Genomic DNA, 27,398 nt, shown 5'->3' on the forward strand with positions numbered 1-27,398 from the left:
GCAACGAATCGCAATACGCATGCCCGAACGAAGTGCCACTGACTATAGGTGTGTTTGATGATTGAACTTAATGTGTTGTATAATATCAAATGATTGAAACCGGAGGATGGCAAAAACATACTTTAAGAATTCGCTTTCGTTCTTTTCAAATAAATGTACGTTTTGACATTTTTGTTTTCAGTGAGACCGCTCTGTGTGTAAGTTTGAGCTAGGGTTTGATGACCCCCTCCCCCTACCGTTGCGTTTAATGTCATCAAAATCCAGACTGCCATACAATTACATGAAATGAAAACAGAACCCAAAATTGAGGAAATGCAAATTTTCATTAATTCTCAGCAGTTTGTTTATTTTTCACAACAGATCGGAAAGAAACTTTCAAATGTAAGATATGATATCAACGTGTTTATCATTGCTAACATTGTTTCGTAAGTAGCAATACATTTGGTTCAAAACATACAGAACTGAATCGTATGTTGTAACATAATAAGGTTGATTAACAATAATAACATATCTTTTGTTCTTCTTTTGTTTGAAAGTTCTTAGCAATCTGCTAGAGAATATGATTAACATGCACAGAATAACATCTTGTTCCCAACACCTAAAACGAAGGAACAGATTCACTTAAGAAAGAAAATAAGATGAAAAAAAAACCCAATGTAATGTCAATTAAATCTTGGGCGAGGAATATTTTTGGTTTTCATTTAAAGTTAACATAGCGCGAATTATAATTAGTGTTGATAAGTTTGGTGGGTGTTATGATGATGTCAATAACACGGTGTATTTAGGTGGTGGCCTTCTCACCCCTACCCATTTTCAACGCCCCACAAACCTAACAAATATTTTTTGTTGCAACACCTTGCGCGTAAAGCTGATTACTGCTATAACCACCGTATGTTTCAACAAGCGCATTTCACATTAAACATTAAAACCAAGACCCCTTAACCGAGAGATTTCAACAACTTCTTGTTCACATACACCTTCCTTTTTTAAAGTCTTGCCTCTGCCCCTGACACCTTTCTTATTTAAGTGAAATCAAATAATCTAAATGCTTTTCAGCTTCCGTATACACTAAGCAAGCGATGGAGGAGTATACACACACACATATATATATATCTATCAATATATATATATATATATATCAATATATCAATATATATTTATATATTGATAGATATATATATATATATATGTATATATATATATATATATATATATATATCAATATATATTCAACTGTTGTAAAATATGAACAAAATCGAAAGAAACTGAAACATTAAATATATTAATATAAATTAAGAAAATGTTAGCCAAACTTATTCTGACTCTTGTATCTTAGTCACTTAAAGTTCAAATGAACTAAAGTGGTTAACCAAGAATATCTGCGTTCTCTGTCCAAGGGGTCAGATCTAACATCGGAATCTTGTCGAAGTCGTCACAGCTCACGCGTCTGTTGTCGATCGCCACGCTGTTCCAAGTAAGCCCCAGCGGCGGACGAATTGAGATTAGCCGTCTGAAAGCAATATTTATATAATATCTATATGTGTCTGACTGTTCTTTGCGATCTGACAACATTAGATGAAGTAATTATAAATTCAAACAAACAATACAATATTCTTATTCATATCAAGATATATAAACAGGGCATCCTGAATGCAAGCAAGCGAGTACAAAAGGCAAGAAAGAAAGCGATATGAGCAAGGAAGATGAGCAAGCTAACCATAATTGTTGTTTCTCAAGAAGTCAACCAAGGGATAAATCGAGCAGGCAAGAAATATGCAGACTACTATAGGCAAGCCAATTAAGTAGGTATTAGTAAGCAATACATAGATCAATCGATTAACTGTCACTGAGAAACAAGAAAAACTCAAATTGAATTAAAATGAAAGGTAAACGAGATCAATTAACAAGGAAACAAGGAAAAAGAGCAATTATTTGCCAGCAAATAACCCAGAAAGCAAACAAGATCAATATTAATATATAAACAAGCAAACAAGAGCGTCTGTGTTAGCAAACTGTATCATATCAATTGTTTAAAGGATCTGCGATTTAGCCTCCTAATTATTCATTCTCCGGTCTCCTGTTATCTGACTCCTATAAAACAGATCACATTGACCGTAGAGCCTCATTGTAAAGTTTTTATCCACACTTGTGAGGCATTGCTAGCCATACTGTGCATATAGATATACAGTACTGTGACAGTCCGAATGAAAAGGGACTAACACCAGTACCGTGTGGTTGTTTCTTAATTGAGTGACTCATACAACTTCATTCTCGTAAGTATTCAAGGTGATGATGAATCCTTTCGTAAATTTTAACGCTAAGAGTGATCCCTCATTGGTCACCATATATTTTCTACGGTTCTTCAAGTGATCGAATCCTCAATTGATTACCTACGCTAACAGTAATACAATCATATCAAATTGCACTAACAATATTCTTCCAGTGAACAAACCATCAATGTATTGCGTACACTATAGCAGTGATAGCCTAAACTAACATTGCTGTTCCATGAAGCCATTTCATCAAGGTATTGCCCACTAACGAATGCGCACATCGTCCTTAGATAAAGTCTACACTAACAATGATATACCCTTTTGCTTGTGGATAAATGGATGGCTGGATGGATCTTCTTATATCATTGCTCTTTCGATACTCGATTTGTTCTTCCATGTCTATACGAACAATAATGGATTGATACAGGGCACTTCCAAAGTAACCAATATTCCTATAATTTATATCGCAGTTTTCAAGTTTCCAAGTTCCAGGTACAGAATCGGGCCAAAACAATCTTTTAATCTCAAGTTACCTAAAATGTTTGAACAACGTTCGTCATGATTACATCACGGACCACATGTTGTGTTAATTCCAATCTAAATTAATATATGTATTTCGAGTGCAACTATAACATCACAACTCTTTGCTTCAAGTCGGAACAAAACTGCGACAGTCTCAACTATTATACCAATATCTAGAAAACGGGAAATAACAGCCGCGTGCAAAATTCACCAGGATGCTTAGTATATGTTCTTTTACATTAGTCAAAGATGTATATGTATACTCTGTGTTGTCCTTTTAAGGTTTTATCTTAATGTAAGCTTAGTTGGAACATTACCTGTCCAAAGAAGCGTCAGTCTTCATTCTGAATACCCACGGTTGGATTCTCAGAATTTGGATGTTGTTACAAATTACACGAGAAAATAACACGTGCCCGATGGCATCTATTTGAGCTAAAATAAGGAAATCAAAATACAATAATGTGAAATAAAAGGCTTTTCATAGAGAGGAAGGGGGAAGGCTGCTCTCCTCCTAACTCAAATATTGGAAAATTAATGCTACTTTCAATGATCAGATGTCCCACCTAATTGCATTCTCAATGCCGCCGGGACTCCGTAAGTCTGCCTTAAACTTGTCTGTTGTCTATAGACTTTGATAGCATTCTCTACAATAAGAATCAAAAGATCAACTTCAGTCAATTCGGTGACAGTCTATAGGTATTCTAACTAAAACCAGTATTGATTTTTCTTCAAAGGATTACCACTACTCCTTAAAGAATGGTGCGCTAAGTGGAGAATCAGTAAAAACAGTGCTCTTCATTCGAAATTGGGGATTTTATCTACTCGTTTTCTATAGGCTCAAGCATACTGATAAGTATCAAACATTCTGAGGATATTATCCGATGATGCATTGGAATTACTTTTAACAGCAAAACTATACTTTAACAAACATCCCAACTATAGGTAAAACATGGAGGGTTATACCTTATCATAGAAAAATACTTAGTTATCACATGAGTCAACCGTGTTAAATTTATATTGATAATACTCAGATCAAACATATCCTTATATATGTGAGAAATAATTTACTAAGCAATGTCCCAAAGTAACATCAATAATATTATAACGTCACAGTCAAGCCTTGTACATCTGCGCAGGCTTCGTTTACTTTAGAAATTCAAATTGGGTCATCTCTTTACTTATATGTCCCTCTTTTAAGGATCCCGGTGCAAGAGGACTTGTGAGTTAAACCCCTCCGAGGGCGACGGGAGGGGGGGGGGGCAGCACAGCCACTGGGGTAGATTCTAGTTTAGGAAGGTATACAATGGAATGGTGGTACCAGGTCTCAGGGAGCCCCCGGTGGAAGTCAAGCTACTCGGTTTTACTATAAGTCTCATTCTGTCTTTTGGCCAGCTGCCTCCTTCTGTTGACAAATTTCTGTCTGGCATTTGTATTTGTAAGCCACTGACTCTTTGGTCTGTTGGTCTTTTAGCTTACTTAAGCGGTTTGTTTTAACAAATAAATGTTTCCATCCTGAAGGATCGGCTGTCCGTATACATCTAGAGAGCTACATATGGGAAAGGGGGAAGGCAGGTGCGGGAGGTGGTAGGGAGGCGGAAGGAATTCTTCTGTAGATAAGGGCTACATTCCTTTCTGTTTCCTACATCCCATCCATTTCAAATTGTTCATTCAGGAATTGGCGGAAGACCGTAAAATTAATGGACATACATCCAAAACGTACCATTAGTAAACGCCTGTGGTTTCTCTGCGTTTTCAAAGTAAAACCTATCGCCGTATCTCAAGTTGTGAAACTGTAACCCAAGAGCGTTGGCAAGAGTTTCCCCGACCAGTGCACCTGGGAGGTGATTTTCGGCAAGCATACCGACGAAGGGCTCGATTTCCTCGACTGAACTGGATTGGATAAACATTTCAAAGTTCTTAGATGCGATGTTTATGAGAAATACACGTACATAGTAATAGCATGTCAGCTATGACAGTGCTCAACAGTCGCACGGTGCCTCTAGAATGGCGTGTTAGCAATAACTAGTTGACATGTTCTTCATGAAATCAAACTATAGTCAACGTAGTATGAAAGACATATTTTCAAACCTGTATACAGTTTTGAAGACTTCAACATCCTCAGGACGACTGATTGCTTTTAAATCCTCAAATGATTTGACATCGCTCAGACCGAAGAACTTTCTGTAATCCAGGTAACTGGGTAGTCCATGATCCCGCCCACGTTGAATGTTAAGTGCGATAAGGTCCAATGCAAAGCTACCGAAAATGAATATGCAGAACGTTAAATGTGACAAGGTCCAATCAAATTGAATACATACATAAATATACATAAATATATATATATATATATAACTGAAAATCGTAATGAGTTGGAAAATCAAGAACAGTGAAAAAACTTTCAGCCTCCACCGGGATTCGAACCACGGGCCTTCCGCTCTGTACGCGGACACCCTAACCTCTAGGCTATGGACGCTGATTGTATGTCCAGAGGTTCGAAACCGGTAAGGAAGGTCGTAATTCCACTGCAGGCGTTTGTCACCTGTATCGAACAATACTATAGTTCTGTTTTTGGTGACATATTTTGCCTTACTCTAGAAATCAAACACGATGCTAATCAACTCGAAATCATTTGTGATTCCTAAAGCCGGATCTCGAAAGAGATACTTTGAACAGACTTTATGTTAATGCAATGGAGGAAAAGGACAAAGGCAAATGAATATATATAACTGAAAATCGTAATGAGTTGGAAAATCAAGAACAGTGAAAAAACTTTCAGCCTCCACCGGGATTCAAACCACGGGCCTTCCGCTCTGTACGCGGACACCCTAACCACTAGGCTATGGACGCTGATTGTATGTCCAGAGGTTCGAAACCGGTAAGGAAGGTCGTAATTCCACTGTAGGCGTTTGTCACCTGTATCGACAATACTAGTTCTGTTTTTGGTGACATACTTTGCCTTACTCAAGAGATCAAACATACATGGATTACACCAGATTTTTAATTTTCTATGAATTATTATTATTTTCTATCATATATATAATGATCAACATTTACAAGTGAACAGATTAGGAAGGAATCAGGTGGGGAGGGGGGTGGTGGGGGAGGGGGGGGGGGGCGGCCGGTTCAACTTGACCTGTGCACAGAATTTCAAAAGTTTCCCGAATTCTAAAATCCACCGAATGACTAAAGTCAAGGGCCATGGAAGGGCCAGTTGAAGGGTCGTTGAAGCCGAAATCCCTTTTAGGGGGCCCGAGGCTCTTCCGCCAAAAAAAGATTTAATATACAGTCAACGGGGGCATTCTTTTTTTTTTGGTGTGTGGTTGATAACGAGGCTTAAACCAGTTGCATGTGATGCACTTCTTGCCCGGCTGAATTTTCAAAATCTCCTGACTGACATGGAAAGTAGGGGAATTCCCCCCCCCCCCCTCTTCCTTTTTGCGCACGCCACTTCATCAAACAATGACAATTTCATGTGATTTCCAAGAATACATCATCACAAAAAATCAACATGGGCTTTTTTCCATCGTGAATTTGTCATGTGTATGCTTCCTATAAGCGCGTGCCAACTTTAATTAACCTCCAAAGCGTTTATCCATTAACATCCTCTGTTTGAGCTCCGAGAAACCAACTACCCTTATACATATAGCAGGAAGAAATACTTGCTATTCTAATGGTAATATTCTGCATAAATGAAAGTACCGTTACGATGAAAACTGAAGTTGCAACCTGAACTTGTTTTGTGCGCACTTGCCATTTTAGCATATATGCAAACTTTTACATTCGTAAATTCCCTTCTTTTCACTTACGTTGAATTTTGAAACAGTTCAAGGTGAACTGACTTGCTAAAATGGCTGTCTACCGCTTGCAAACGTTGGTTCAACGCCCCGTTGATAATGGACAGCACACTGCCTCTCTCAAGATCCCGCAATATCTTTCCGTTGAAAAAAGCGTTTGATAGTTGTACCCCTTGAAGGCCTTTGAAATTTCGTGAGAGCCTTCTAAGATTTTGCGGAACAAGGGAATGGCCGAATCGAAAAAAAGCCGTTGCAAAATCAATGCTTATCGATGGGTCAATCTGTAAAGAGAATAGCATATGTTCAAGACAAGATGCGTCATTGTTTAAACCCCGTTTCCCGTTGCTTTAGAAATGTACCAAATGCATCATACGTATATATCAGTCCTGCCAGATGTCGTGTCGCATTTAGCAAAAAAAAAAAATTACAAACGGAAATGTATTATTATCTGAGTCTAAAATGTTAATTAAACTTACCATATTTGGTTAATACTAGATATGATAATGTATTACAAGCCTTTATTCTAATGTCATGAGACCCAAGCCCAAATGCCAACGTTAAAAAAGTGTTCCAAAAAATATCATGAAAGAAATATTCCAGTCCGAGACAAAATCCCATACCGAGCATTGAAGCTATACTCACGGTGGCGTTATATCCAGCATACCCTTCCAGTATATTGATCCTGTACTTGTCTACAATATCCTTGTTAAGTACAGGAATGAGCCATTCCCTATATACTATATTTTGCAGAATGCCTCCCACAATTTTCCTCGCCTCTTGGTACAACCTCTCATCATCCCATCCAGGGTTGATCTGACTGAGCTCACGTGCGATTCGATTGTGTTCGCTGACGAAGATGGTGTGCAAGGCTGTTAACACGGGCTGTTCTGCTGCCCTGATATCGCCAGCTCTACCACAAGGTTTCTGATTATTAACAGCTTCGCATTCCTCGTTGCCGTCATCTGATGGCAATAACTGGATACGACCGGCAGACAGCTCCTCAGTTAGCATTAATCCATTATCTATTTGTGTAAAGATAATGTTTCTTTTGACTGTGCATATCTATAATTGAATACATTATATATATATATATATATATATATATATATATATATATATATATATATATATATATATATATATATATAAATATATATATATATATATGGTGGCATCCCTATATTCCGACGTCTCTATGTTCAGACAAAATGAAAAAAAAAACGGAGCAATTTTTTTTATCCAAAAATTTGTTTGTACCTAGAAAACTAGTTTTGTGACGCCAATGTTTTTTTTGACCAACATTTTTTCGGACCAAATTTTTGAGACCAAATTATTTTTACACGAAAAAAAAAATGTGACCCAAAGTTTGTTATGACCCAAACAGTGCTTGTGACCGAAAATTGCTGGTGACCCGAAATGCAATGCGCGAAAAATGCAAAGAGTGGAAACATACATCCTAGCCCACCATAAAGTATAATTTATACGTCATGATATTTGTGATGAAGAAATGACGAGACAACTTTCAAAAAACAAAGTATGGTCGTTGAAGCGTACACACGTACTTTTTCGAAGCTGTTGCAATTCGTTCATTTTTGGGATTTCTGGGATCATTTTTTTTTTCATCAAAACACCTTGTGATTCGTTTTGTTGTTTAGAGTTTATTTGGAGTTATTTTTTGTCTGTTCCTGTCATTCCGCCTGTTTTTGTGTTCATTCTGTGCTGTTTTTTTGTCTTGTGTCAGTGCTGTCCGTGGTTTAAGGTCTGTGGCGTCAGTGTATCCTATCGTTCAGTGTATAGTCGATGTTGAGCCTAAGCTGCTAATCGTGAGTATCGTTTTTCCGTGTTCGCGGGTTTTTCTGTGCCTTAGTGTATTCGTTATTATTGTCTGTTCCTGTCATTCTGCATGTTTATGTGTTCAATCTGTGCTGTTTCTCGTCTTCTTTCAGTGTTGTCCGTTGTTTTAGGTCTGTAACGTCAGTGTATCCTATCGGTTAGTGTATAGTCTCTGTTTAGCCTAAGCTGCTCGATTTTCTGTGTTCCCCGGGTTTTTCTTTGACTTAGTATTTTCGTTATGGCTGTGCCTGATTGTTTAGTCTGCTGTGATACGTGTAATATGTGGAACGAGTTTGAGATTTCTGGCTTGGAATGTGATTTTAAATCAGCGTCTAGTGAAGCTATTGGGTTTGTTTGCGATAAGCGTGTGAAAGTTAAGGAATTAGAGGAGCTATTGAATAGCTGTAGTTGTGTATGGACGGAAGTCGGGAATAGTAGGGCTGTGAGTAGTGCAGTTGCTGAAAGGGATTGTTGCGAGGTTGTTCCAACTTGTAATGGATTTGACGTGTTACCTGTGGAGGAGTTGAGTGACGTTGATGATGGGAATGAAGTCTCCCAGGAGAGAAATAGTGAGTGGCTAGTAGTGGACGAAGTGCGTGGTGATTGTGATGTGATAGAAGATGGTAGTGTGGTTGCAAACAGCGGTCAGTGGGGACAGGAGAAGTCGAAAGGAAGAATGGTATTGTGTGGGGATTCACTAGTACGGTATGTAGATCGAGAGTTCTGCAGGGCGGATAAAGCAAAAAGGGTCAGGGTATGTTTGCCAGGTGCTAAAATCCAGGATGTCAGTAAAAGGGTAAACAAAATCGTGTCAGATGAGGAGGTGGTTGTGGTCCAGGTAGGCACTAATAATGTGCAGAAAGAGTCACAAAACATTATTCAGTCTAGGTACCACGAATTGATGTGTCGACTAGCATCAACTCGGGCTAAAGTTGTCATATGTAGTTTGTTGCCAAGATTTGACAACAAGGTTCTGTCAGAAAAGATTGAAACTTTGAATGGTTTATTGTATAGTCTGTGTGCCGACTTCGGCTTCACATTTGATGACATGTGGTCATCTATCCAGGGTAGAAGGGATTTGTTCGCCAGGGATGGTTTGCACTTAGCTAATACTGGGGCCTCGTTGTTTGGTAGGATGGTGAATTACTCTGTTGAACAGCTATGTTTAATCTAAATTGGGGGCGATGAGGTCAGGAATAATTTTGGATAAGGATTATGTTCCTAGTGGAGGCAATTATAGTTGTTTTGCAAGCAAGAAAAGTGATAGTTATAGTTCTAACTTTAGGAGGCATGCTAAGGTACATAGTTTCAGGGATAAGCTGAAAATTTTCTTTACCAATGCTAAAAGTATTCGTAAAAATTTTGCTGAATTTACTGTGCTTCTTGAGGATCTGAAACCGGATGTGTTTGGTATCACCGAATCTTGGTTAAGGGAGGACATTGATAGTGCTGAGGTTTCTCACCCGGGGTATGTTGTGTATCGTCAGGACAGAAGGGATACTCATAATGGGGTTGGTGGGGTAGTTTTATTGTATGTTAGGGATGACATTGTAAGTGTTGAGAAATCTCAGTTGCAAGGGGCTTTTGTTAATTCTGTCTGGTGCGAGTTGTCCACAAACAACTCCAAGAGGTCAAGGGACGTTATCACTGTGGGCGTTGTTTACCGCTCTCCTAAAAGCAGCGATGATAAAATGATGTCGTGCTGTTTGATTCAATTACAAAGGCTGCTATAGGTGATGTTGTTATAATGGGCAACTTTAATTTTCCTGACATTACTTGGATAGATAGTTCTAGTAGTAGGAAGGGTAGTAATTTTCTAGATGTTTTGCAAGATTGCTTTTTACATCAACATGTTACTTTCCCTACTAGGTGGGGGGGGGGGGATAACATCCTGGATCTTGTTTTGAGTTCTAATCCAAGCAATGTTGTTGATTTGACGGGTCTAGGAAAACTAGGAACTAGTGATCATGATATACTAGCTTTTGATGTTGTTTGCAAAGTCGTAAATTCTGTTAGGAATAAAAAAGTTCCTGATTTTTCGAGATCAGATACAGAGGCAATTGAAACTTTACTAAAGGGTACAAATTGGATTAATTTGTTTAGAGATATGAGCGCTTCTCAATCTTGGATTTGTTGTGCTGAAAAATTAAAGATCATTATGGAAAATCATGTTCCGTGGAAGAATCGTCGTCGTAAAAGCAGTATGCCTCACTGGATGAATGAGAATGTTAGATGTGCAATTAGGCAAAAACGTAGAATGTGGAAGATGTTTAGGAGGACTAAATCTGAATCTCTTTTGGCCAAGTTCAAAATTCATCAGCTGAAGGTAGAATGCTTAGTCTCTGATGCAAAATTGAATTTCGAAAAAAGCATTGCCCTAAAAATTAAGGATAACCCAAAGGCCTTCTTTTCTTATGTCAGGTCAAAGCAGAAAGTTAAAGATGCAATTGTTTCTCTAAGGGCACCACAGGCTGATAATATAGTTATTGATAGTCAGGATCTTGCAGATCTTTTGAACAACTATTTGGTTTTCACAAGGGAAGATACGAGTAGTATTCCAGATTTTCAGGGGGGCAGTGATAGGCCTAAACTGGATACGGTCTTATTTCCGGATGAGGTTGTCTTAAAGGAGCTGCTTCGTCTAAATGTTTCTAAAGCTTCTGGACCGGATGCAATCCATCCGTATTTGTTGAAGACTTTTGCACACCATTTCTGCGTTCCACTCTCGTTGGTTTTTAGTAAATTTATGGACGAAGGTTATGTTCCTAGGGACTGGAGGTGTGCTAATATTACCCCAATTTTCAAGAAGGGTGATAAGTCTAAGCCCTGTAATTATAGGCCCGTTAGTCTCACTAGTGTAGTTTGTAAGGTCATGGAGTCTATTGTTAAAAAGTCTATGGTCTGTCACTTCAGCAGTCAGTCTTTGATCAGAGTGTCTCAACATGGCTTTTGTCAAAAAAAAAAAGGTCTTGTCTCACTAATATCCTTGAGTTTATGGAAGATGTAACAAGCTCACTACATAGCATAAGTCTGTAGATGTTGTGTTCCTGGATTTCCAGAAGTCCTTTGATAAAGTTCCCCACTAGCGGCTATTACTTAGGCTGAGCATGGGTGTCATAGGGAATTTACTGTCTTGGATCGGGAATTGGCTTGGTAATAGGGAACAGAGGGTGGTAATTAAAGGCTGTGCTTCTTCTTGGCAGAACGTTATTAGTGGGGTTCCATAAGGGTCTGTATTAGGTCCCTTGTTGTTTGTTGCCTATGTAAATGACATCGACGGAGATATTTTGTGTACAGCTAAGAAGTTTGCTGATGACACCAAATTGTATTCTGAGGTCTCTTCCAAGAGCGATTCTGAGAAATTTCAAGCGGATTTGGATAAGATTTTTTTCCTGGTCTCAGGGGTGGCAAATGCTTCTTAATAAATCGATAAATAATAAATCGATAAATGTAAGGTAATGCACATTGGTATTAGTAACCAAAAGTTTACATACAATCTTAATGGTGTGGGGTTACAGGAGGTCTCTGTTGAAAGAGACCTATGTATCTACATTGACTCATCTCTGTAACCTTCTAAACATTGTCTTGATGCTGCTAAAAGAGGTAATAGGGTTTTAGGTATGATCAATTAAGAGGAACTTCAGTTTTCTGAAAGAGGACATAGTAGTTAGGCTTAATAAGCAGTTGGTTAGGCCTCATCTGGAGTATGCTGCGCAGGCTTGGAACCCTTATTTTGCTAAGGATAAGGAAGTACTTGAAAAGGTCCAGAGGAGGGCTACTAGGATGATTAGTTCCTTAAAGAGGGTTCCTTATTATAGGCGGTTACAACTGTTGAATCTCACCACACTGGAGCTTAGGAGGTTACGTGGGGACTTGATCCAGTTTTTCAAGATTGTGTATGGTTTCGAAAATTTATCCTTTACCGACTTTTTCATGTTTGCTAACAGTAGTTGTACTAGAGATCATTGTCTTAAGCTTCAAAAGTCACATAGTAGGATTAATATTCGGCATAGCTTTTTTTTTTCTAATAGGGTTGTGAATGAGTGGAATGGTTTACCTGAGAAAGTTGCACTTGCAAGTAGTGTCAATGGGTTTAAGAATGCTTTGGACAAGCACTTTAAGCATTGTAATCGGGTCTGAGTGTTTGTGTCTTCAGTTTTTCCCCTCTCTCTATAGGGTTCTTGATGGGGACTTAAGTGTCCCTCCTGATCCTTTTTTCTACTAAACTAAACTAACTATAGTTCATATCCCTCTACCAGTGTAGCATCTCTATGGTGTTCGTATCTTCATTGCTATAGTGCATAACGTTGTTCCTCTCCATTTTCTTTGTTCTTTAAAGCTGTTTTCAGTTTTGCTATTTCCTGTCTTTAGAGTTACTTTAGTGTAAGGTTGTCTTCTGTTTTATATGACATTATTATAAATACCCAGAGTCATTAAATGACTGTGTATTTCAAACATCAGGTGTGTAATTAAATATATCACTTACTTGTTGAACGGAGTTAAGAATGATCAAGGGAGCGTACATACCGGCTCACCATTTAAACGATAATTTCACTTTAACTTTGCTTAACTTTGAGATTTTTATTTGTTTGTATCCGTATACGTAGCCTAAATTCCATTAAAAACAGCAGGCGTGTAGCCAGGAATTTGCCAAGGGAGGGGTGAACCTGTAGGCAAACTGTCAGAGCCATAGATCCTGCATTGAGAACTATCTACAAGAAAATTTTGGCTGCAAATGCCTCCCAGATCGCTGGAAATGGCACTTCCCAGGCCTTTTAAGTTGCATCTAAGCTTGAAATTACTAGCGATTTCATTAAAGTATACAAAAATATATGCTCAGGGGGGGGGGGGGGGCGGTCGCCCCCTTCGCCTCCTTGGCTACGCGCCTAAGAAACAGTGCATGTAAAAGCGTATGCACTTATAAAACAAAACCATGAATGGCATCGGAAAAGCCATAACAGAAATACTCACTATTTGTTCTTAACAGACTTGCTCTTTCGTCTGTGCTTCCATAGATATTTGAACCATCCAAGAAAGATGTAATTCCATTCATGGTCGTACGTGAAAGATCCAAGTCGTCCCCTCGTCTTTTGCAGTCTACGTTAGGAGACAAAACAGGCACAGACCTCTCAAATCGAATACATTGCCGAGTGCCGCATACCTCATCATCAGGTTTGCACGGGATCGGCAGGCAACCTTCTTGTTCTTCGCAGGTGCACCCCACTGAAAATCGATAGAAAGTAAATTATTATCAGCTCATTATATATTTTCTTGTGTGTGTATGTTTGTGTGTGCACTTGTTTTGTATTCTGACCGAGGACTTCCAAACCTTCGGATGTGATTTCTAAAGAACCACCACGTCCTTGAAAGAATTCTATTGTTATGGGGTATTGTTAAGGTTATGGTACATGGATTTGCACAATTGAAAAACAATGGGGTCCTCGGTCTAAATGTAAAACACACCTGTGTGTGTGTGATACCAGAACTTGCAACACGCAAGATTTTTCACTCATCGCGTCAGCTCATCTTTCCATTGTGTACATAATATATCCATAGAAAGAATTTGTGGAAAGTTCGTTGTTTTAAAAGAGCTCAACAAAAATAACCAAAAGATAGTAAACAATTATACATGATACCAAACGGTTTTCGCTTATTAAATATAGATATATTTCTCATATAGTTTGGCAATGTACACACATTGAATTTACCGTCATCAATTAATAAAATGCTGAGTGTATGCACGGTTGCTTTAAATCTAAATACCTCTTGGTTGATTCGTATAGCAAACAGCATTAGTTATAGAAAAAACAAAAAAACAACAACAACAAGAGAATCTGTGCGTGGTTCTTTATATTTTGTTGTGCATGGTGGCACTTATTTTCGTCTGTGGTACATTTCATTTAGCTATTATTGATTGCTTGAAATAAGACGAAATAACATACATATTCATGAGTTATATTTTCCCCCTCCTCATGTCAGTTGGGACAATTTCCTCTATATGCCGATAACCACTGCATACTCTCCTCTCTTATCATGCTTCAAAGCACTCGTACTGAAAGTACAGAGAGTTCCTAACCTTTATCAGATAGAAACATGATATTCATACTGATCATACTGTCAGTACAAGTGCATTGAGACGTGACGTGGAATTATAGCATAGCAAAATATTTTCCTAACAATAGTTGTCTTTTTATAGCGTTCTCGACCTCTCTCTTACCGTCTAAAGTCGTAATAAGAGCCAAATCATGGTCGATGAACTGACCCATGTGAACTAAGAGCTCAGTCACATCAAACTTGGAAAGTCTCGAATCAGTGCATACAAACTCATCGGAGACTTCACGAGCGGTCTTTGAAAATTCGCGTGGCTTAGATACACCTGTTTTTGAGGCAAAGTATAGTGTAAAATAAGGTAAGCTAAATTATTTATAATAAAGAATTTGGAATCACGGAGACGAGAATTCATTCAATTATTATAATATTGCACATCTTTCTCTAGTTATTTATGTTTTTTAAATTTTATATGCACATTCACATATAAACCAATTTTGTATTTATGTTTCAGAATAACCTGCTGCATACAATGGCGTAACCAGAAATAGATAGCTAACAGAAGGATAAACACTAGCAAATTGAGTGAATTATATCTTTATAGATGAAACTCGTTGATCACAGTCGGTTCAATAACACAGTCAATTCTTGTCTCTTACAGAACTTAGGACTTATTCCTGTTTTTGATTTTGCTTTTTTTTGGGCATTTTATTTATTTATTATTTTTTTGGAGGGGAGGGGGGGGGGAATTTTTATGTTTGAACATTAATATTAGAAACATGAAACCGATCAAATTTCTACTGAGGAAGGGTGTAGCTGCCGTGACGAAACTATATCTTGTTATATTTTTGAGGAAAATATCTTATACAAGTGGCAGCAATGTGCTACTGTACATGAAATCACGGAAAGGAAGAAAATATCAAACCGTCGGCGTAGTTTGCTCTTATCAGTCGGATAAAAGGCGTGTTGGAACGGCCAAGGGCAGGATTCATTAAGTTATTACATTCTCCATTAATAGTGCGGAAAGGTGAGCTTTCGTTGCATTTGATGTTGGAATTGCGGAAATCAACGATGCTGTTGTACGCTTGTAATTTTGCTGCCAGTTCTTCCCTGTAAATAGATAAACAAAACAAGAAGATTTCAGCAAACACTTAGTTAAATGGTTTTACCTATTTATGTTAGACGGCAGGGGGATATATAAGGGAAGGAGCTTAGACAGAGCAGAAGAATTCCGAACAATACCCTTTAAAGTAGTGTGTGTGTGCACTTTTCTCTTGTTCTTTCTTTGTATACTCCGACTGAGGACGTGAACAAAGGAATTCAAAGTCCCCAGACGTCATTTGAAAAGAACCACCATGTCCTCAGAAGAATTCAATTGTTAAGGAGTATTGTTAACAGTTAGGGTGAGTGTGTTGTTGGCGTGTTTATTCAAAGGTTTGTAAAACCTTCTGTGTTTCATCTTGATTACAAATATTGATCAAATCAAAACACCGTCTAAGATTTTTCTATCCGGAGTCAATGTCAATGTCAGAGAGCGATTAATTCAGTTTGGATTCCATTCTCAACATTTCGTATATCGATTAGACATTCTCCTGTGATATTTTCACGGCAGTATTAATAACAAACAAATTGCATATGAAGAAAAACTCAAGTTTACATGAAACGGGAAACGTGCATTGTTTTGAACGTTAATATTGGAAAGCATCAAGAAAAATGGTTCTTAATCTGTCTCCAAAAGTTTGTTCATTCGTTTTCTTGAATGAATGTAATTGCGTACTTACAAATCTGGGTCTGGACAGGTAAAGAGTGCTTCTATGTCGTGTACCAAGGCGGTCCTCGATTCCGCTATCTGTCGCTTGTGTATGCTATGCACGCTATGTTCATCCCTGGAGAAGGCTGCCAACACTTTGTACGGACTACGGGCCATTGGACATCCGTATTCAGAATCTATATATGATTGCAAGGTACACTAAATTTACGGTATTTTTTGTCTACATCTTTTTAGTTCAGCTACTATGATCGATATTTGATATTCTCTCTTCCCACTACTATCAACGTGTGAAATTATTGGCTTGTGCAGTGATAACCTAGCTATTTGTCAATTTTATTAATATTATAACACACTTTGGTGTACAATGTACAATCCAAGTCGTTATAGTAGAACAGTGTTATAGATATGAACTGAGTCGCCTCCCCTACCCTCCCCCTGCCCCGCCCTCAAAATTAACAAAGATAAATCGATAGAGGACAGTACCGATAACATATCAAATACAAACGGGTGATAATTTCTATGAAGGGAATCAGCCATGAAATATATAACCATTTGCATTTCTTTCTTAAGTTATAACCAATATATAAATAGATATTGGAGGACCGAAATAATCAATAACATAAATCAGATATAGCTAATACAATTGGGACGTCACAGAATATTAACAGTCAATTATTTTAAATATGATGTTTGAGGTTTAGATCTATGCAAAATTGGAGTCAGGTTAAGTCGTACAGCCTCAACACACACTGAACATGGCCACCCAGTTAGGATATTTTCTACTGTGTTGTAATTCCGTGTCCCGATTTTCCAAAGCACTCTTAAAGGGTGTGAAGACTCGCGCACAAAGAAACGTCTCATGCCGGTTATCTGGCCTAGTTTCGCATGAGGTGTAACAGAAGTGTTAGACACCACCATCGATCCCAGAAAATACACACACGGATTGCTACCGTCGGTAATTAGACACTATTGGGCACAGTCAGTACATGCAGCTACGGTCGATAACCACAACACAGTGTACATATAATAGCAGCGATGGACATCTCAGGTCTAGATAAAAGATAACAAGGTAATGGTATCACGTTTCATTACTGTCTGCATGTTGTAGCGACACGAACAAAACGTCACTTGCAAGCAACAGAAAGTTAACTTTTTCAGATGGCTGCACGCGGTTTGGGCGAGTCTTCAATGCCTTTAAGGACAGTATGAGCAGTATGGATATTACTTTCCTGTCAGAGAAAGGCAAGGAACTGTTCACACTGACAGTACGAGTGCTTTGAAGCATGATATGACAGGACAGCATGGATTGGTATTGTCATTGGAAAACGGCCCCAACTGCCTGAAAAAAAAAACCTGTACATACCCATTAGCTCTCCTGACGTCATACCGATACAGCCAATCAGCACCATGACAGGTACAACTGTTATTCTATAAAGAAATATTAAGTGTACAGTTACCACTGTATATTGCTATCGTTTGTAATGCAACTTTTGGAGAGAAAAAATTGTCACGGTTCTATGCGTGTGCTAGTTTAATTGTCGGTTTTGATTTCTGTCATTGTTGCATCCGACGACTTAATACTGTCGAATTTACTTTTTTTTACTTTGTTTTAAGTTTATCGAAATGTGTTAGTGGCAAATAATTTGTCTCTGATGCTCTACAGAACGTTAAAACTTGTTTGGGTTTAGTACTCATCTCAATTCGAAACTTTCAATATAAAAAGAAAGCTTCAAGGGAATACGTTATTCGAATCATTCAAAATTTACCTCAAATTCCCGATAACGAGCTGAAAGCAGATGCTCATATTTTTAAGTATTTTAACAAATCCTTATTATCAATCATATTGGCGATCAAAAAATTTAAGCTGACATGTGACTTTATTTTGAAGAAACCAACCACGCAATCACCTTAAAAAATCCCGACGAAATGGATTGTCCGTACTGAAGATTCGAGTATCTGAATATTTCTTGGCAAAACGGCATTCTGTTTTTCTTAATTTCTCAGCCAAATGTGACTTTTGAAATAACAAATGGGCACATTTTCAGTACGAAAATGGAACAATTATAGTAGTTTTCATAAGAAGTGTAATAACATTGTAGTAAATGTATAGTAGCGTAAAAGATTATGTTCTTTCATCATGTAAATGAAATTCAAAATTAGTTTACATCGACATGCGTATAAGCTGGTCATTATGATTAAGCAATCACATATGTTTCTTTGCTGTGCTTGTTATTCTTTTTGGCTCATGTAAATCAGGAAGCCATTATGTTCAAATGCTCTTTTTTCCGTTTATTTTATGGCAGGTCCACGTCGTGCCTCTTACGTTAACAAAATAAAGAAGTCCATATAAGTCTACTCATAACTACATATTGAGAGGTGTTTTCCTATTTTTTTCTGTGCGGTAGATATTAAAGCCATAAACGGAAGTTACACAGTAACGACAGTTCATGATAGAAACCAATTTTTTGTTACTTTTGTCGTCGCCAACAGTGCATCCATGGATTATGTCGTCAGAATTTGATAAAAAACGACTTATACAAGTATACGAGAAAAAAAACATTTCATTGACTCACCGAATCAAATGCAATGGCTTCATTGTGTGCTAAAATAAAAGCATAAAGAGTATACTAATGACCAAGAAAGAGAAAACAAACTCGAAGATGGGGAAATTCGTAGCGTCATCCATATATGAGATCTGTAAAATATTCTTCGTTTCGAAGTATGCAAATGAATACATTAAGTAGGATTCGAAGACTGGGGAGAGTCTCCAAGTTTTGCCCTTCAAGAAAATCTGTTCATTCAAACAAATAGTCTCGAATTTCCCATAAACTATACTCCTAGCGTAAGGATTATGAGCGCAGACACTGAACTATGAACAAATGGACAATCAAATCACATTATCTAATTCTTATAACAATATTAATAAATTTCGAGATAAATTATAAAAAATTTCAGTTTACAATCTCTATAAATCAATCGAGAATCTGATACGGCGTCAAATCGGAGAGGTAAAACGGTGAAATATAACAAATTCAAGATAGAACCGTTCCAATTTTATGGATAATACGTCGAATTCAAGATGATTCGTTAAATTTCAGATAAAATTATAAACTTTGACAAAGGAGCGTCCAAATTTTGAGATGGCCACCATAGCATATACAAAAAATAAAAAAATATGATATCAACATATTATACATGAGAATGAAATGGCAAAACATCACATTTTTTTAGCTGAAACCCCAATATTGTGAGATAAAATGTCTATATTTCGAGTTTTTTTTTTCTTCTTATAAAAACTAACATTTTCGAATGAAGCTTGAAAATGATTAAAAGATAAAATCTGATTAAATATATAATAGGCCTAATGTATAATTTTGAGAAACAACGTAAAAATCCTGATAAAATGTCAAAATTTCGAAATCAACCAACGAATATTTGACATATTTGACATGTCGGAATTTTGAGAACAAACGTCGGATTCGAGATGATTCGTTAAAGTTCAGTAACATGTTTAAGAAAGAAGCGTCCAAATTTCGAGATGGCCACCATAGCATACACAGAAATGAAATTATTTCGTGGAAACACCCACCACCGGCTTTCAGACCAACTGTTTTCCCCATGACATCAGTTTTTTACCTGACAAAACCGAAAAGTTACATTTTTGTGGAATGCTAGCCCACCACCCCACCACTTGAAGCCCTCACCGGCCTGGCGAGAATTTATAAGTTCCCGACTAGATAGTTAATTATCTTTCCTAAAACTTTATGAATTTCATTAAAACAAATCGCCATTTGTCCAACGACCTTCGCTTCACCGCCGGACGGAATATATTTTCCACACCCAGCGGCCATCACTTTCTTACTCCGTAACTTGTCAGAACTAACACTCTTTGACATAAATACAACTACATTGCAATAACTCAAACTTGTTGGGGAAAAGGGGAGGGTGTGGGTGGGGGTGGGGGCGGTGGGGGAAAGGTATTCATGAGCAATGAAATAATTGTCACATTTGTCTTATACTTATGACTGACAATATTACTTTTTTTCCAAAAAATAAAGCTTTGATTTTATTGAGACATTTTAGGTTCCTTCATATTTCTATATGCTACAGAGCCTAAGACGGTAAAAGGTGGATTAAAGGTTTGTTGTCATTTATTTGAAAATAAGAAAATGATTATCGTTCCTCCAAGTTCAAACATAGCCTATATTTTGATTACATCTAATTGAATTGTTTACCTCCTTAATTGCTTAATTCATACAAGTTTCATGAACATTGCTTCATATAACATAATAAATTAGCAAAAAAAAAAAAAAAAATGGGAATAAATGAGAGAAACACGAAGGGTCCTATAAAGATAAAGGTAAGAAATACATCTTGATAATATCGTTTATCGAGGAACAATTTGGAAACTTTAAAGGGTGGTTTCGGTTTAGACAGTTGCTTGTATTTTACCAACAACACCCTACCCCAACCGTATCGGGTAAATGAACGGTTTCTTTGCACTGGATAAAGCAAGAAGCACTTTTATCTTAATTCAGCTCTATACACATATATAAAAATCTTACAGGAGTGACAGTTTCAATACTGAAAAATGAAACAACAAGACAAAAAAAGGGTATTTTTTTGTACAGGTGAGAAAGTTTATGCTGTCGTATAAATAGAGAGAAAACTTACCACAAGTTCTGCTGCGTTATTGAACTACACGAACAGCAATGTTCAAGTCACTGCGTCAAAAGCTGATCTGAAGCATCAATTGAAATGTTGGGTGTGTTTTATCTTATTTTTGATGGACAGAATAATTGGAAAGATCAACAACACATTGTATTCGTTATGCTGATTAAATTATATATTTTCAATTTTCAGGTAACACTTAATTATGTAAGCATATATACATTATATATCACATAAGGTGTTTGCCTGCTGTTACGAATATATGATTTTTAATTTATTCATTGATAATATAAAAATGAAACTAAAGTGCTTTATAATCACTACAATCGAATGATTTAATTAACCCCGTATTTCATTGCTTGCTGCGCTAACATGATGTCCAATTTAAATATGCATATTCACTATGCATCACGTAATAATGAAATCTAAATAATATAATTGTTCCAATGTTGACTCAAAGGTTGAGATTATCGCTGTAACATGATCTTACTCTTATAGAAAAAAATATATACATAATTCTAGTGAACTGTTTATATTCAAGTCTTAATTCCAACCTACCACGCATGCGCAGTGACAATTCGACTCACCAGGGTGGGCATACTTTGAGTGGAAGTTATAGGTGGTTGCAGAGTGGCCAAAATTATACAGAAACATTTCTTTTCACTCGATATTAAAATGCGGGTGGACTAGCGCTTAGGTTCATATTCGTCGTTTGATCAGCGCAACCCCCACACATTACCATAGGCCATACCTTCCATTGGATAATCAACAGTTGGATGACTCGGAGTTCGAGTTGAATATAGACAGTGCGATAGAGTTGCAACTTCCTCTATAACTGTAGGATAATATTACTGTGATCAATGAGATCCTGTAGCCATCATATGGGGCTTATTTTATAGTTCTGTTTTATTCTTTTTCTCTTCTTTCTTCTTCACTCTTCTGTTTTTTTATGCAAATCTTTTTTCCATGTTTTGTTAGCGAGAGCCTTGTGGAAGATAAATATGGCTTATTGACTTCAGGATTTAAATTATCGCTGTAATTATGGTCTTACTATTATGAAAGAAATATATATATATATATATATATATATATATATATATATATATATATATATATATATATATATATATATATATATATATATATAATATATATATGTAATTCTAGTGAACTGTCTGTATTCTAAAGTCTGAAAATTTATTATGCTAATTCGTATATAATGTTAAACTACTTTTTAATAATGTAAATTTCTTATACGTTGGCATATTATATTATTGATTATTTTCAATTATAAATAATAATCAAAATAGATTTAAACTATATAACTATATAAACTATATATAAACTGAAGTCTAAATTCCAGGCTAGTACACATGCGCAATGAAAATTTGAATATTCAGTGTGGACGTACTTCGAGTGAAAGTTAGGAAGTTCAATGAATGTTGCAGAGTGGTCAAAGTTATACAAACATTTCTTTGCACTCGATATCATTATGCGGACCGACAAATGTTCTTAACAATAAGTGAATTATTATTGATGTTAGAAAAAAAAAGATTTCTTGGAGAACACTTTCTTGATGATAAATCACAATACATTAAGTTAACCGTTTGGACGGACATATTGCGTTAGTGTTGTCAATTAAGTTTCCTTTAAGTTTGTTAGGTTGTCCCGGGACCGACACAACCATTAGTATATTAGGTTTCTCACTATTCCAAAATATTACAGGAAAAATATAAGCCTCAGGCCTGGAACAGTGAAGGTTGGTATCGTCAGCATAAGGAATTAATAGAAACCCTCGGAACCTATCGAAAAATTTCAGATTGCTGCCACCTGAAAAAGGAAGTCCCTCACCAGTCAGTCCATCACAAACCCATATTCTCACCCCCCCCCCCCACTTCACCCTATCCTCACCACGCTCACCTGGGTTCATTCCTCTCCCTCAGGATAGTACATGAAAACAGTCGCACGATTAAGCAATGTATTGCCTAGAAATAATCAAGTTATTCTTGAAATGCGCAAAACTCAATCTTCATTGTTAACAAACATCAGATCATCAGGTCAGGTGTGTGAGTAATTATAATAGTTGTAATGCACCTTCGCGGAACTAAAGTACAATGCCTCTCTAGTAATACCAATCGTTTGATATCATTTGAATTACAAATGAGAAAGGGACTATATAGCAACACCATAATTACTAGATGTATAGTCAGATGGGCTGAAATGGTCACAACACCACAATTGGATCATATCCTACAGCAATTTTGGACTGCGCTGATGTCAGTCTTTCATGGCGTGTCTTTATATTTAAAGCAGCATAAATAAATTGTGGTTTTGAATAATACATAAGACATCAAGTAATGAATTGCGCGGTGTTTAAATTGCTATTTATACACATAGAAATGAAATACTGTATGATAATATATTTTTTTCCTCAAAAATATAGGTTAATCTATTTTGATTATCATTTTATAAGTGAGAATAATCGATAAGGTGATATGCCAATGAATAAGAAAGTTACATTATTAAAAAGTGAATTAACATAATATACGAATTAGTATAATAAATTGAAGCAAACTTTTATGTCCACTTAAAACAGTTAATAAAAATTATAGTTTTAATTTTTTTTATTCGTTTTGAGATTTTTTCTTCTTAATAAGAATATTTATTAATTCAATTTTTAGCCATAGCATGACAGCTGTTTAAAGAAAAAGATAATTTAATATAAATGTATGCGATACATTTCCATACAATTTTACAGGCATTTTCACATCTAGGTCATTAAATCAATATCTCTCCTTACTTTCTGTTCTTCAATGCATATTTATTCATAATTACTTCACATCATTGCTGTCACGTATTTGAACTTAATGAATAACGTTATGGACATATTGGCAATAATAAAATGAATACGACAAAAAATAAAGCAATTTCATGTTATTAGTAGGGTATATCGTATATAGACCGCTGGGTTGGTAAGGATGGCTAATCGATATGCCGTTGCTGACAAGTGAATCAAACTGAATTAATCGCTCTATGAAATTGAATCGATTCCGGATAGCAAATTCTAAGACGGTGTTTTGATTGAATCAATTTTTGTAACAGATGGAACACAGAAGGTTTGGCAAACCCTTGGAACAATCACGCCCATAACACAGTCAAAAACTTCTTATGAGGACATGGTGGTTCTTTTCAAATGACGTCTGTGGACTTGGAATTCCTTTTTTCAAGTACTTAGTCGGAGTATACAAAAAGTAATAACATTAATGATCATAATAATAATGCACACACACACTACTTTAAAAGGTATTGTTCGGAATTCTACTGCCCTGTCTAAGCTCCTTTCCTTATATATCCCCTGCCGTCTTGCGTAAATAGGTAAAACCATTTAACTAAGTTTTTGCTGAAATCTTCTTGTTTCGTTTATCTATTTACATGGAAGAACTGGCAGCAAAATTACAAGCGTACAACAGCATCGTTGATTTCCGCAATTCCAACATCGAATGCAACGAAAGCTCACCTTTCCGCACTATTAATGGAGAATGTAATAACTTAATGAATCCTGCCCTTGGCCGTTCCAACACGCCTTTTATCCGACTGATAAGAGCAAACTACGCCGATGGTTTGATATTTTCTTCCTTTCCGTGATTTCATGTACAGAAGCACACTGCTGCCACTTGTATAAGATATTTTCCTCAAAAAAGGAACAAGATATATTTTCGTCACGGCAGCTACACCCTTCCTCCGTAGAAATTTGATCGGTTTATTTCTAATATAAATGTTCAAACATGACAATTCACCTCCAGAAATGAAGAAGCAAAAACATAAAAATGTTCTTAGTTCTGTAAGCGACAAGCATTGACTGTATTATTGAACTGACCGGTCCGTGATCAACGAGTTTATGTCCTCCAGCCAGTGGCGTAGCTACGGGGGGGGGGCGTTGGGGGGGCACAGCTTATCGCCTTCCAGTCTCCCCCACTGGGATTTTGGGTGTCAAAACAAAAATTACATGTGCGAAAAATATATCATTGGTCTGAATGGTCTCGAATCTCCATAATGACCACTCATGAACGACCCTTCGACCGCGGACCGGCAGTAGGCTATAAGTTGCTGAAAAACCTGACGTGACATAACGCATAGGTCGAGAAGTCTACAGTAGTCGCACTGTACTGGAAACGCATGTTAACGACCGTCGAATAATATAATTCCTGCTCTTCAAGACTACAACACACATAATGTTTACTACTGAATCTGTGTGTTCGACTGTTCGGGCAAACTTTGCCTTTGTCACTCTTGTTTAAAATATCCATAATCCCTAACATGTTCTAAATGAGTTGTGCTTCACGGCACAACGTTTTGAGGTCAAAGACCGGTACCGGTCTTGTCAAACTTGGTCCCAGTTGGGCCATAGTACCACTTATATGCACTTTTAAAATTCGAACCGCTGTCCGACAGTTGTGTGCTACGCGAAATGCCACCACTCTCTCGTCGTCCCTGCAAACGCTTCCAAAAATTTTGCAAAATCTTCCTCGAAGGTTGCCATTTTGTCTTCTTTTTGTGGTTGTTCGAATACGTGAGGAAAAGTGACTGTGCATGGTCAGAGTGACAGACCTGTTCGTGACTGTATAAGTGTATAAGTGACTGTATAAGGTACGCCAGTCAATATATATTGTGATGAAGTCTTACTTACTCCCCGTTTAACCATCTCCACAACCTTCTTCCATCTAGTCAATAATCCTGTATAATTAAGTCCTTTCAAATCATGATTTCAGCCAAGGCAGCGTGACTACTTAGCAAAGGGGATTTAAGTTAAGTTCTATTGAATTCTCCTTTGCTTCCCAGCTTTCTCTGTAGTGGAATGTATACAGAGACCCCCATATGGTAAACATATTCACCAACGTATAGAAAAGCTAATGCCCTGCTCTCTATTCATGTCTCTTCATATGCATACATCTTAACAACGTATCCCTATCTACTTAAACCGTCAGCATTACCATTTAAGCTAGCTTTTCCTGTATTCAATGTCAAAGTTGTATAGTCAGACTGTTGTAAAGCTACTGTAGTGACCATCTTAGTAACATATTATTTGCACCTTGTTGCTTCCAACCACTTGAATGCCGTGTGATCAGTCAGAATTTTGAATTTCCTACCACAGAGAAAGTACTTCAACTTGTTAATTGCCCAGATGATTGCTAATGCTTCTTTGTTTGGAACACTGTATCGTTGTTCCCTATCTGACTATTTTGTTTTGCTTAAATAAGCAAATGGGTGCTCTTTTCTGCCTTAAGTCTCTTCTCTAATCTTTTCGCGTACTTCCCCCATACCAAATTGGGAGGCATCAGTTTAAACTTACTTCTTTCTTAGCCTGGGCTCTAGTAACTATACACATACATGTTTCTTGGTTTCCCTTAAAGTCTCATGACTGTGTGCTGATAAATTTCGGAAAACAAACTTCCGAAGCAGATTCCATGTTTCGTATTCTAAATGCACTCTGACCAGGTGGGATGAATGGAGAAAAGCTGTCGCAATCGAAAGAAATAAACTTATTTTCTGTTTCCGTTATGGCGCAAACGATTTAACGAATCACTGCGACCGCCCATGTCAGCATGTTCATTACGTACATGTAAAAAAAGTACACAAATGCGGTCCGATGAAGATTTTACTCGTATCGTCTTCTTACAATTCCACGGAGGAAACGTTTAAAAACACCGCTTTATTGATTGCAATGGAAGGAAATGACACGGTTTCGGAACCGATAAAGCACAGCACGATGCAGGCAAAGCCATCAGTCGAGAAGATTATCTAAACGGTTACACGTTGTATGCATTTGATCTGACAACGGACCTGTCTTCATTTCAGCTTGATGAAATGAGGCAATCTAAGAATGGGACTTCATTTCGCACGATCTCTGGACAAATCCGTTAACGTGTTTGTCTATGCCGAACTAGATAACATCGTGGAATAGACAAAGTCAGTAACGTCGTATTTGACTACGCCATTTAAAAGGAAACGTTCTTTCAAGGGGTCTTGCCCTTAGACTTTCTTCAAACTTTTAGACCTCGTTTTCCGTGGTTGTTAATACAGATTCCAGTGACAAGCCTGGATCGCATTTTATAGCCATCTTCATTTCACAGCGTGAAGGGGAGATGTTTGATTTTTTTGGTCTACCACCCTCGATATACCCATACTTAGCGCACATATACTGAACGACGTTGCAAATCGCTTCATTTCAATAGTCACCGTCTACAGAGTTTCACATCAACCGTTTGTGGGCAGTATACCATTTTCTATCTAATATATCGCAGCCGAGGTTACGAGATAGTGTCTTGGTTTTCTCGAAAGCAGGATGACAACGATGAGATAACTTTATCGAAACCCACTTTTCACGTGTGAAAGAACCTATCCGGGATGCCTCCTTCATCAATCAGAGAGCTATCTCTGGAGTCTATCTCTGATTGTTGAGAGATACTTCAGGGGTTGATTTGAAGG

The 27,398-nt window shown here is 37.2% G+C and overlaps 1 protein-coding gene across 1 annotated transcript; it reads right to left on the minus strand.

The window, feature by feature from the left end:
• Positions 1 to 297: 297 nt before the first annotated feature.
• LOC139981518 (salivary peroxidase/catechol oxidase-like) lies at positions 298 to 20,984 on the minus strand. The gene is made up of 13 exons (XM_071993962.1): positions 20,916 to 20,984; positions 18,815 to 18,843; positions 17,605 to 17,669; positions 16,252 to 16,417; positions 15,396 to 15,580; positions 14,640 to 14,798; positions 13,394 to 13,645; positions 7,232 to 7,611; positions 6,602 to 6,870; positions 4,884 to 5,051; positions 4,516 to 4,685; positions 3,113 to 3,227; positions 298 to 1,510 (listed from the first exon to the last, which is right to left on the minus strand). The coding sequence occupies exons 2-13, from the start codon at positions 18,835 to 18,837 to the stop codon at positions 1,366 to 1,368; spliced, it is 2,097 nt and encodes a 698-aa protein (XP_071850063.1). The 5' UTR covers positions 18,838 to 18,843; positions 20,916 to 20,984; the 3' UTR covers positions 298 to 1,365.
• Between the last annotated feature and the right edge of the window lie 6,414 nt (positions 20,985 to 27,398).

This window comes from Apostichopus japonicus, chromosome 15 (assembly GCF_037975245.1).
Source record: "Apostichopus japonicus isolate 1M-3 chromosome 15, ASM3797524v1, whole genome shotgun sequence".
In the NCBI taxonomy this organism is placed as follows: Eukaryota; Metazoa; Echinodermata; class Holothuroidea; order Aspidochirotida; family Stichopodidae; genus Apostichopus; species Apostichopus japonicus.